At 38.9% G+C, this 13,582-nt stretch overlaps 1 protein-coding gene across 4 annotated transcripts in view; it reads left to right on the top strand.

The window, feature by feature from the left end:
* Positions 1 to 4,105: 4,105 nt before the first annotated feature.
* The window catches only part of LOC136778543 (lachesin-like), a 72,474-nt gene continuing 62,997 nt past the window's right edge, over positions 4,106 to 13,582 (top strand). For all 4 annotated transcript variants that reach the window (XM_066735495.1, XM_066735494.1, XM_066735493.1 and 1 more), the window contains exon 1: positions 4,106 to 4,196. In XM_066735495.1, coding sequence (XP_066591592.1) covers positions 4,115 to 4,196 — 82 coding nt within the window. In that variant the 5' untranslated portion in view covers positions 4,106 to 4,114. The remainder of the gene's footprint in view (positions 4,197 to 13,582) is intronic.

Here is a 13,582-nt window from a genome sequence, read left to right as displayed (position 1 = left end):
AAGTTGCTCGGCGTTGCAGGGCCTACCGAGCAACTTGTCGGCTATCTACGACTTTCGAAAGCTCGTTAGCTGCGAACGTGCACGCTCAAATGGGCGCTAAATTGAAATCGATCCTCGGCTTTCGGCGTCGATCTCTGCGGCCTCGACTACTGGCGCGTGTATCCGTCTGAACATCCGGTTATACTCACTGCAGTGTACCTTGCACCGACCTGCACGCGAATCTCTGCCCCCAAAATATTCCCCTTTTCACCCTCTTTTGTCCACCCTCCCCTCCCTCCGACTCTCGCCCTTCGCCTCACCCCTTCCATGTTTCGTTGAAGCGCCTGCCCCGCCTCGATTGGTGTACCGCTGCTGCCTCGTGAAAGTAGAGGAGAGATCTGGGTTACACCGATAACATCGTTGAACTAACATGCCTTTGCTCCTACAGTATCTCTTATATTTCGTATAAAAGTCCATCCGGATGACTTTTAATAGGCTGCTTCCTCAACTCCTTTGAATATCTGATCCTCTCTACCCATCGAGAATCCGTTTGATCGCTGCTCCTCGGATTTACAGGATAATTTCACTCATTAGTTCACGTTTAATCAACAATCTGGCTTTTACTGCTCACATTTAAATGACTCCGTCTCTTCTGCAAACTTAAAGGTTTATCGTTTATTTATTTTTGTTTAATATCTTCTTTATGAATAATTGCTATAGTATTTGATTGCAATTCTGACGTCTTATTTTGGGGTCAATTTCACTGGCTGTCAGGACTCCCGTGAGCTGTTTTTAATATGCGAATGAGAATGCCAATACCATCATATGCGTAGGACTTAATTGGTGTAGTTCGTTTCTATATTGGCATGATATGCGTTAAACACTCGTGAGTGACACGTATTTATATGGGTGAGTCTGCTCATGTCCATCCTGTGCCACTTGTGTGATCGTGCATTCGACGAAGTATTATTGGAAACTGGTATCCAGCTTGTACTTGACAGTTTGGATAATAAATAAAATACGTAAGCATTTATTGAATCCAGAATCGACTGTTTTTGGTGCGCGACTTATGGTAGACCGTGGAAGATGATGTCTTTTTACCAAGTGTAAATCTAATTTTATAGCTAATACCTTATATAAGGTAGTAGACTGATTATTCACGAGTTCCCACCCATTGAAATTTTATATCATTGACGTTCGAGGGAAAGTTCCATTTGTCATGCCATCCCTATAGTAGATTCTGCCTTGTGAGAACCCTTCTTCATAAAAAGGATAGTTTCATATCGTGATAATAAGTCATGTGGGTTAAACTTACAGACGATGCTCACGAGATATCTAAAAAGTTCTTCTAAAAATAGGAAGAATACAATAGCGTCAGAAATGGCAATAGGTATCTTTTGCGAAAACTCTGGATACTTAAAGAAAATAATGCATTCTGCTTGATAATATTAATGATGGCATAACGTGTTTTACGACTCGTGGAATATGGTGCCAAGATCACGTAGAATGTACAATAGCAGAATTTCTACTAAGATAAAATCACTGACACGCGAAATTTATCTATTTCACCATTTCGTATGTTACGGTATACATTTGCATAATTTGCATGTAAATTAAATACCTCTCATGTTACCCATAATCAATTGTCTTTAATTAGCAATTAAAAATGCTCAAAAGTTTAGTTGTGGCAGATAATTCAGCAGCAGGATATAAAGAAGAAGCTTCATGCATCGGACCCTTTGTTCTTATTATACATGGCTACTTTGTTGAATCGCATGTGCATAATAAGCAGAGAACAACAATTGTATATAATAGTATACAGCGGGAGGGGCGATTCCATCAAGCGGCACGCGGGCTTCAAATTGCATCCATGGTAAGCAGAAATTATCACGCAACCTCTTGCATCGAGAATACAGCAGGAAGCTATCATTAATAATAAAGTATTGTTTCCTAGAGGTGTCTTGGTATCCTCCTCTTTCACTTGTTTAGTTTTTCACTTAAACAAATAAGTATTGCTTTCGCCATTCAACGGATTGCATTATTGATTTATTATACGCATACATGTTAATATAGAATACGTATATCCTTTGTTCTTCACAACTAGCCATGTATCCACCTCTGCTAGAAAGATTCGCAATTTGCCAACTTTTTTGTTTCTCTTAACAAGTGCATAAAATTCGGTGTAGTTTTTGTTTCTCTCAAAGCTTATTCTCACTGGGGCTAAAATGTGCGTTGACCGAACTGAAATGAAATGGTACAATGGGTGTATATGGAAAATGTTGTAAATGGTTAAAAAAAATAGGCAATTCGTTGATGCACCGATGCATAGTATGACATGTGGAGCGGCGAAAACAAATTATTGTTTTCCGCAACAATGCAGCCGTCTCGATAACCTGTTTCATGTTACGAGGATAGACGTATTTTATTCATGATATAAATTGATAAATTAAGATTAATAACCTATCGACAAATGGCGCAGGAATAAACTGTAATCAGATTCCTTCACTGTTATTTCGATTTCGGCGAAACATGGGTAGAGGGAGTGGAAAATATATCAATAATAAAACTGCTCGCCGGTCAATTTACACTGGGACCTAAAAGCAATTTTGGCTTGAATGGTAGAAAAATTTTAACCAAATCTAATTAACACTGTGATAGTTACTTTCGTCAGTATTTGATCCGTTAAATTAAATTGTATTTATTACCTCGTTTGTAGCATTTTCTAATTAAGAATTGGTTAAAAAATTAATTGTGTAATATATAATAATAGAATTGCATTCATATCACTCATTTTTGCTTTGCTTTCTGTTACAAATAAATGTTTATTTGGTCAGCTTTAACCATTAACCTTAAAAACACTGATAACACGCAGTAGCCCTAAATTATTTGATACTGTAAAAGCAACCGAGTGGTGAGAAATCAGGGAAGACTATCGATAAAATGAGTTTTGGTTATATAATCAATATTGGCTTTAAGATTTGTTGTATTAAAGGTCTGAATTAAGGAGGATGAAAGTGAATTAAGGACTTGATGGCAAAAAGTTTACGTGTTAGCTTATGAAAACCGAAAAAGGCTCGTAACGAATCACGCGAACATTTGGTTGATTCTTATCGTACTGCCTATCATGGCGTTAATTGAAATTTTCGTAGGTACGAAAGAGGATACCAGCTATTCTATATATCTCTAGAAATTGGATTCACTTCAATGCGCACATTAAACGGTACGGGAGAAGGCGTTCAATAAAGTTATATCGGATTGAAAGTAAAATCCTTCTTTTTACACCTATTAATTTAAATAACAAGATTCCGTATTAATACAAAGCTTCCAATTAATTTTTAAAAAACTATAATAAGTGCCAATCGGCACTAAAGCTTATCAGTCTATAATAACCAATTGCAAATCTAAATGCACATCTTTCAATAAATTATCATTGTAGATTCCTTATTATTACACCTACTATAAAATCATCGAAATAAGTAGACCATTCGAATTTCTAATACAGATGCCTTTGTTACATCCTCTTTTTGTTAACAAGATCATCCTGCAGTTGTTAAAGTCCCATCAAGACTATTGGTATTTGGCGGTGGTATCAATCGTCCGTTCCACGTGTATCGAATGAATCAGTCCTATCAAATATACCAAAGCTGAAATAATGTTGATCATTTACGGCGTCGAATTTCGTTAAATAAGCGGGGGACGAAAAATATGATGAATACAGGAATATGCATGCCGAATGAGTGATATATACGAAGAAATGTAATTAGGGGGATAATAGTTGTTGCAGTACGTAGGGGAGAGAATAGGAAAACGCTGAATAGTGCTCCGTCGCTTGTTACTTAGTGCAATTGCTACTATTATCTGGTATTCCTGTATACACTTGGGTCTACTTTAACAACAGTGTGGTTGGAAAGTAAAGAGGGATTTCCCGGCACAACAGTGCTTCTTGAATCCCGTGTTGACGGGGACCACCGTGACGAGGGGTAGATCGAAGGGGGTGGCGATTCTATGACTGCCAAGGGGTGGAACCAATACGCAGGCGCTGCTTTTACGTTGGCGGCAAAGCGGAACAAGCAACGATGAAACGCGCCAACCGCCTGGCCGCCAGTTGACGTAGCCGCGTCGGCGACGTAGCAATATGCGTCTGCTTATCTTCTTCGCGATCCCGGTCGTTTGTACCGCGACATGGACGTCCGCGCTCAACGATCTTGCCACTGCAGGTAAATCGACCAACCACGACCATTCCCCTTCAATTTTTCTCGCTCCTTCCATGAACACACGATCCTATCAATTTTTTTCTACCACATATACAAATTTAACAACCTCATTATTTATTCTCCACACGGAAAATTGTTCAAAGTTGAAATCGTGAGGTCACGCGTTCTAACAAGTGCAGTTGGAGAAACTAATTTTACGACGGTTTTATATGGTTTAACTTTGGAAAAATCAACGTGTATTTATTCCATTTGATAATTACGATATATATATATATATATATATATATATAGTGATTCGCGAATTAAACTTGGAGAAATATTACTATTCTCACGAACTTTATACGTTTAATGTTTAGGCCATTTTTTGCTTTTTTCTTATTGGGTCAATTCACGTGACACAGGGTCCTGAAAAATTGCCAAAGGCACGCACGATTCCTGAAACAAAGTAGTAACTAATGTTTGAGCCTTTTATTTGCTGAGAAATCTATCCATCAGTCTGCTATATTAGCTTTGAGGGCTGACTACCCTTTTTGCTCTCTCGGAAGTATATACCCACATCGGTGTGTATTTCAGAACATTTTGGTGAATTATCATGCAAAGTATGGATGTTCCGAAAATCATGGAAAATCGTGCAGTGCGGAACGGGAATTCGTCCAACGGAAGCAGTGCCAAAAAAGTTTTGCAGACTTTGCGCGCTTGCTCCGCAAACTTGCATCAGCAATTTGCTTCTAACATTTAGCGCACTTGTAGTTTCAGTTACTCTTCCGCGCATGCTACCGTTACGACTCGTAATCTAGGGAGAACGGTAATTTTTATGTAAACACGGTGATAGCTAGTTATACAACTCAATCAATTTACCGGGTCCTGCAATCAAACCCACAGAGTAGAGTCGAATGTTACCTTCGACGGATACCATTAATTAATCTCACTTACCAAAGCCGAGCAGAGGGATAGCGAAAAATTATCTTCGTGCAATTTGCGAACAGACTTTTCGTCCCGCTACCACGAGCCGGAGAGACTTCCGCTTTTATTCAAAACTCGTTAATGGTAATGACTAATGGTCATGGTCAAAAGCATAGCTGATGTGACAAAGACGAGGGTTGGAGCTTAATTGAGAAAAGAAAGGGCTAGACTCTAATGTATGTTATACGTAGTTTAATATAATTGACTTTAGCTAACAATACTTTATCACGTGAATCGATCTTTCAAGTGTCTTGGGTAAAAGTTTCCGGCACAGAAACTTTTTCTCGACTTTTTATGTGGCAAGGTCACCGAACGGTGGTTATGGACGAGGAAGCACAAAGTCTACAAAGAGACAATTGCTCGGTATAAATGGAATAAAAAAATTGGTAAATTGGTCGGGAAAGGATATTTTTTTATTAACAGTCTTTCACAGAGAATCGACGATGAGTGTATACGTATCCCGTGAAACATATACCGTACACTTTATTGAGAGGAGAATGGTTTTTCGAAACATTGCCAGTGCGAGGGGAGGGAGGTGCGCGTGGGGGCGTGAAAAATTTCGAAGGAGATTTTTGCGAGTGTTGGAAGAGCAATCAGTCGATACAGATGGGACAAGATGGAAAAGAATCTCTTAATGGAAGAAAAGGTTGAAGGAGTCGTTGAAGGAAATTCGAGAGGGAGAGTCAATGGTGGAAGGAGGGTGAGCTTTTATCGCTTAGCATTAATTCGTTATGAGCACTTCTCGGCTGTAGCTCGATCTTCGATGATTATCGCGGCTGCTGCAGCCGGTTATCTTCAAGAGGCCAGCTCGCGAGTAAAGCACGTTGAAATGGAAACGCGCAAAGTCAGCATTGTCCTCCAAAGCTCTTTCTCTCTATCTTTCTAGCAAAACTCTTCTCACCCCCTCGCTTTTCTCCTCTTTTGCAGCACGAACGGTGGCAGGTATAAATTATCACAGGCGGAAGTTAGTCCAACGAACTCCCCTTATCCTTTCGCGTGATAATAATTACTCTCTCTTTCTCGGTCGGTCGGCTGGAAATAGGTTCTTTAGTCGTCTGACGGGACATTTCGTTGATCGTGCTGGAGATGGTATGTTCGTTTGCACCTGGACGATTATTTCTCCGTGGCGAAACGAGAAGCAAGACGTGGTAGGTTGCCACTAGGGTCGCTGGTAACCGGGGACAGATATTTATTGTGCCGACGCCATGCCCATTAGAGCAACAAATACGCCCTAACAATTGATATATGAACGCCACTGACACACCGGTAATAACGCTAATGCGACGAGAATCCCGGCTTTTCTGCCATTTCGGAAGAGAGCAGATAAGATTTTTATACTCATTGTACACCTTGTGTATTAATAGCTGGATATCACTTTTCGCACACAGCTTGCGCTGCACGAATTTTTATCGTTAATTTGGACTGACACCGTTTCTGTTCGATTGGCCCTTTAAAACCCCATGTTACTGGATTATACTCCACGAGTCCTTGCAAATTAATTCTTCACGTGGAAAATATTGAGTAAATATAGGAATAGTGGATGTGTGAAATTTTTCAGCAGAATTGGTTTGAGCTTTGCCACTTTCGTGCAAAAGGATTGTGAAGGGTAGTTTTGAATATTGATGGAAAAACTTGCATAAAGCGTGTAGTAACTAGAGGAACGAGAGAAAAATAGAGGAAAAGAGGAGGACAAAGTTAAACAAGAATTAAGTGGAAGACGAGCGCGCGAAGCGACGTTTGAAGGTGTGAGTAAGCTAGGGGTGAGAGTTAAAGCGAAATCTGGGCAACGACACGTGGACCATGCCAAAAGATCTGCATATATGAATTTACAAGCGCCACTTACATGGTGCCGTTAAAACTAGGTTAAATATTCATTTTTCGCATTAATGCATTTACCCTAAATAATTCTCCCTCTCGCTTCTCTGTACTCTTTTAAAATCAAATGAAAAGCAACCTTCGAGCATTTAGGGAATTCTTCGTAATATCTAATTAATTACATCTATACCGATCACATTTTCCCTTATATTTTGTTAGTTTTCCAATAAACTTCAACCTTTCGCGTCTAGCTACCACGTTACAAAAGTAGAATTCTCTGGAGTGTTTTACCAATCAACATAACTATATAGACAATCTGGATCGCTTAGAACGTTTTACTACACACAGTTCGAATTTTGCTAATATTAAATTACTATCAGCTCGAAGGTAAATGGTTGCTTGTCAAGCTAGTGGTGAGACAGGTAGGGATAGAATTATGCTCCCACGCATTACCTAATTAAGCCAAAATTAGCTCGATATCGAACAGCAACTCTATTCCAAATTTTTTTCCCTCCCTCAAGAAAAAACACACGACTGACGCAGTACCCTCATAAAGGCAGTTGCATCCACAAGCTGCACCAACCACGCATAAAAAAGCCCGAAACGAGTCACTGAAAAAGCGATTGAACCACCGTTATCTCGCAAGGTAGTAAAACGCAAAGCATCGTTACAAATCGCAGATATTAAAGTTTAATATTATTGATCTATACTACTAGTACTCGTGAATCCTCGAGTTTCCCACGTTAGATCGAGCAAGCTAGAGATCAAAGTTCCATTAAATCGACTTGGCATTCCTTGTTGCATAAGTTTTCACAGTGATGCATTTCGAAATAATTCTGGCAGATGCATCAAAGCTGTTATACCACCGAGAGAATCGGTATATTCTTGAAGTAATAGCGATAATAATTGAAGTATTAGTGTCGCGAGAGAAAGAAAAACAGGAGAGGGAGGGGGGGGGGGGAGGATTAAAGGGGGAAATTCGAGTAGCAGCGCGCACGGATCGTGTCTAGGGGGAGGGGATTTGGAGGAAGCGAGGGAAGCTGAAGGAAAGCGCTATTAGGCGCAGCTTGCGGTGTAATCGTCGAGGCTAATGACTTAGCACCGAATTATCGCGCGATGCCCGAGACGCCGTAAATTTCCCTTCCCCCTAATTGCGAAACCTTATTACGCAAATCAGTTGCAAATCTCGCTTATGCGACTGAGCGAGACACCTCGCAGCTATATTTTCGCTCACACAGGCCCCAGTCCAAGGAATCTCTGCTAACTATTAGCCAAGATTGTCGGTGTCAGCGAAGAATGCTAGTGATAAGGCAAAATGCACTTGACTTGGTGAAAGCGTGCTGTACTCTTGCCACGAGCCTTCAGCTGCACGATATTAAACAAGTGGCAGTTGCTTGCTTAGCCCCATGCTCGCATGATTTAACAAGTTCCTACGTGCACCGTTACGTATACTTCCGAAAGCCAGCTTCAACCTTCATGCTTCGCGAGATAGTTTAATTACTTTCCCGTCTCTCTCTCTCTCTCTCTCTCTCTCTCTCTCCCTACGATCCAGACACCCACAATAATTCAATTAGTTTTCTTCCCCATTTTCATCGTTGCCTTGCGAAAAAAATCCGATGCACTACCATCACCACCACCACCACTCTGCTACGTTTATATTAACAGTCGAGGCTGTTTGAAGTTGCTTCTGCCATCTCGACAACCGAGACTCTGGTAAAAGCTTGTGTAATTGCTTCGCGTCTCCTTGACTCCCTTTCCCAATAACGCAGGTTTTAATTCTGCTTTCATGCTCGAAAATAGAGAGCAATGTAGATGTTTTCCCTAGGAAGTTATCGAGCGTACTGCGTGATTGATGGATCGTTTCTTTAAATGGGAAGTAGATCGAGATGCAGATATATTCGCGGTGAGACACAAGTTATCGATAGCTTCTGTGAGTGATTCAAGGGCCAATTTAGTCCTTCGAAGCAGAGTTTGGATTGCTCACTGCTATTCGGTTGATGTTTATATTCAAAAGCATCGGTATACTATAGCACAAGCTAAGCTTGCAGCGCTATGAATGACAAGCGTGCAGAGCTATCTCGTTAATGGAAGCAAAGTTGATTGTTCCACCACAAGGGCTTTATTAACTATATATACGCAAAAAGCTGTCACGTACACCCTCGATTAACACACATTTCACTTTCTCAAGCACCACCGAGCATGCTTCATTGATGACCAATCTATTATGAATTTTATTTGAAAAGTGCTTACATAACTAAAAAAAAAAAAAGAAAATGGAGCTTTATCACCATGCAATGTATTATTCTACCATGAGATTGACGTTTTACACGCATATTTTCTCTTTTAATTGCCCCAGTCTTTTTAACCGTTCGCTCTTCTCTCTCTCTCTCTCTCTCTCTCTCTTTCTCACTCCTGTTATTATTTCATTTTGTCGAAAGAGAAACAGCGGGCCACACCTCGCGCGCCGTAGCTTATGTTCCAACAATTAACCGCATGACGCGTAAGCCGCATAAAAAAGCTCGGCTTAATCAAAAACTAAGAATGGCGTTTCGCAATGAAATAGCGAGGGGTTAAAATAATATTTACAAAAGCAAATGTAATTGGGTCAACTCGCAATTCGATATTGTTTGCTAAACTCTTTTGCTTCGTAATTAGAAGAGCGTGTCTTTGTTACGGTTAAAGCAAAAAATTCGAAACAATTTTAATTATAACTGGATTATCCACGTGTATATTTTCCCTTCGATCTTCAATTTACAGCTGAGAATTCATTCCAACAAATCTGATAACAATATAAATTCGTAGTACTTCTATACCGTCGTGAATTACTTTCGTCTAATTGGAATTGTTGGAAGGTTACTGTATATTAATTAAATTCCTATGGCCTTAGATCCGCGAGCACGTGGAACGGAGAAGACAAATAATTTCGAGAGAAAAAAATGGCTCCACATAGGAATCCATAGAAATCTTTGCCAGTTCTTGCATGCGTCGTCTTCGCTAATCATACGCGTGATTAATTAGTAGATCGATTTGTATGATTGGCAAACATGGTGATATTTGCCAGGGTGATTTCGCGTTTGATTGCACCTAATTCGCAAATACGAAACCACTGTCAGTCGACACACTTCCAGTGTTTGCTAGCACAATCGGTATTAAACCAGCATTTGGGGGTTTCGCGCTTCAAAATCTCCGCGAAAGGGAGGATCGCCCTATAAATTACGTAAATACGCATAGGATTCAATTTGCTTTGAGCGAAGTTACTGGTCTGGCTAGTTCTTTTTTGCCAACGCGTTACGTAGAAGCTGACAGAGCGCGTTTGCAGTTCTCCTGCAGGGGATCAAAGTACCTACAATAGCTGTGTTTAACTTGTTTGGCATGGTTGACACACGACTCTTAGGCATTAACGGTTTGCATAAATTAGCAAGTAGTGATATCAACGGTCCAGCATTTAATTCATTAGGTGGTAAGCCTGATGAATGAAGCTAAGGGTTGAGAAATTTAGGAGCTAATCAGGCTAATATATGCCTGCCAAGTACATCGAATTTTTAATTATGTCTGCTCGTGGAAGGAGTTGCCAACGACCACACAACATACCGTGACGCTTCTGCCTTAGTCCGGCAGGGTAATTTACAATTAGTCCGCTCCTATCGGGAAATTAATCCATCTCACACCCTCGTGTCGCGCTGGCACGACATAGGCGATACTTAAACTCTCAAAGCTAATAAGTTAAACGAGTCTCCGATAAACTTAACGTTCCTCGTGTCGCCAACCCGTCCTTGGCTGTCCTTATCAATCTCACCTGCATTTTATTCCATCGTCATTGGTTTATCAAGAAAATTTCTAATCAGCGCTCCAGCGATACTGCTAAGTTTTCTCATTATTAAAGAATCCTTTACCATTATATGCTAAGTATAACGACATATACTGCTTTTTGGAACTTTCAAACTTTTCACCAGTCCTATGGGATAACAGATTCATTAATTTATTCGTTGAGGGTATATTCAATCTTTGGCGTCTTTTAAAACGACAGGAATAAATTGTTGGGATTAAATAGTAGTAAAGTAAAAGATAATCCACAACGAAATTGAACGTGTAAATTGTGATCCTAAGTGTATTTGCTCCAACCTATTTGCTTCGATTGGCTTAGATAGATCTGATTGAGCGAGCTAATCCACTCTATCTCCGTAATACACTTTATATTTGAAAATTAAATAAACGTTAACAATCAGTGTTTCACTTGATCTTTAACAATATTATTCTTTTTTTACTCACATATAAATTTATTAAGCCACATTTATATTTTAATGCGAAGAATTAAAAATTTCATTAATTCGAAATTCAATTAAAAGAAGTCAAATTATCGCGTATATACCATATTTGTTTCAATGCTAAACTTCAGAAAAGTCTGCTTGTTCGAATTAGAAATTTTTATCAATTGCCATTGTTGAACAGTGGGCAATCAAAGTTAAAATTAAATAACTCGTATGTAGAGATCTTTTATTCATCGCAATTGTACGAAGCTACTTCGGTTAAATCGATTGAACATTTATAAAATAATGGTAGAAATGGAAGAAACGAGGAAAGAAACGTGGCATTTCATAAAATTGTACGGATGTACTATATGGATAAAAACTGAAATGCTAGTAAATCAATTTTTCGAATGAGATTTTGTGGAACGTAACTAAATATGTAGGTCGGCGGGAAGAAGATTCGATGTATTTTTAGTTAAGTCTTTTAAAAAAGATAGACACATGCCATGTGTCGTTAGCTTCAAAATGTCATGAAGGGGTCCACTTACAGTTTGCAATTGACGTTAATATGAATAGGAAGGGCTCTCTCTCTCTCCCTCTCTCTCTCTCTCTGCATGATAGACATATACGAATCATGGCTCGAATTAGAGTCACTTTTCTCCAAGAACTCGAGAACTTAACATATTGTACTAGAAAATTCAACTTGGCTCGTAAATTTCACGTATCTTTGTAATTCCGTTTTAGTACCAAAACGCACTTCGATCTGTAAAATTATTTAGTAATTCAAACTGTACGCGTATGTTGGCACCAATATATTTACATTTTGCGTGCTAGGGTGCAGGCCGTTCAAAAACCGCCATTAAATCACATGGCACGGTGTTGCTGATTTATGGATTTATAAGTTTATTATATGGCATAAAGCGACTCCTAGCCGAGCAGCGAGCCATTTCGCAAGGCACAGCCAGGGATTGAAACTGAATTTTAACTGTTATACGCATAAGTACGTGTAAGCGTGTATGATGCATTTCTATGGAGAGCGTAGTAAACCATAAGATCTTGCTCCATGATTAAGTGATATATGATACACTTTAATTTAGCGCAACTCCACCACAAGCGAACCGCAGATCCATTACCAATCAAACTCTACCTTATTTACTCCAGCTTTATAAAGCATTAAAAAGTTTTTTTAATCATCCATTTCAATTACGCTTTAATCATCCCGCAACTTTTTGCTATTTTGTTTCAAATCGATCAAGCTCTACATCCCGGTTATTAGTTTAAACAATTTTGACTACTCCCGTCCGAAGCTATAACGAATCATTGAAAATGATAAGCTCTATTAATCACAAACTTACGATTTTATTCGAGTCGGAGCTTTCGCTTCATTCAAGGATAGTCTATTACGGGAATTTAAGCGTCAAGAGCTTTTATCTTTGGAATTTAATGCGAATCCGTAATACTAGAGCTTTTACGCTTTCGCGGGATTACAGCTATATTTTAGATGGTGCGTTTACTTGTGTAAGAATGCTGTACACGTGCTCATGTTGCGTGAGACAGCGACGAAATGATATAATCTCAAGACAGACCTTGATATAGCTTATATCGCTTGACTTCCTTGAGTTATGGTAAAGCTTTGATTTTCGTGCATCGAATTACGCTAAAGACCTTTCAACCAAATCCAAATCTTACGAAATCTCATTTTCCGCAAACTCTCTTTTCTACTGTAAACCGAAAACGTAAATCTTTATTTTAATATAAGTAGTTAGACGTTAACTGTTTGAAAAGCTCGTAAACAAAGATAATTAAACGCCACTCGGCTCGTTATCATCGATAATAAAGGTTTTTCAAAAAATATATATTTTTTTTTATGAATTCTCCAGATTTCTTGCTGTGGTAATTGCCAGCCATCTATTAAGCGTTGATTGCTTTAAAAGTATATATAATCAAAAATAAAGCAATATGAAAAATTATGCTATTTTTAGCGAGAATCTATATCAACGTTATCATAACTAATGGATAATATAAGAATTAAGTATATAAACACATTTGAAGATGTTGCTTAATTACTTTACAAACTGTTTATGGGGTCATCGATGTCCCTTAGCCATTGCACTATTGAATCAAATACGTTGGTTAAATTACAGAGTAAAATGCATGCACTGGATTACATAATCTTTATCGCCTCTATATATACTAATAAGTTTCAAGAACACCTTAGAAATTTTCCTACTACACGAATTTTACATTTTCTGTGTGTTTAAATTGTTTCCATTTATTATTATTGAAATTAAACATTAAAGTATGTTTTAAAGTAAGATAAGCTGTCACTCAAACTGTCATTTTTGGTATTCCGGCCAAAAATAC

The sequence above is a fragment of the Prorops nasuta genome, unplaced genomic scaffold (genome assembly GCF_024137725.1).
Source record: "Prorops nasuta isolate Cenicafe-Biocafe unplaced genomic scaffold, Cenicafe_Pnas_1.2 PNAS00014, whole genome shotgun sequence".
Classification (NCBI taxonomy): domain Eukaryota; kingdom Metazoa; phylum Arthropoda; class Insecta; order Hymenoptera; family Bethylidae; genus Prorops; species Prorops nasuta.
Note: the sequence above shows the minus strand (reverse complement) of the source record. Positions and strands in the feature narration are given on the sequence as shown.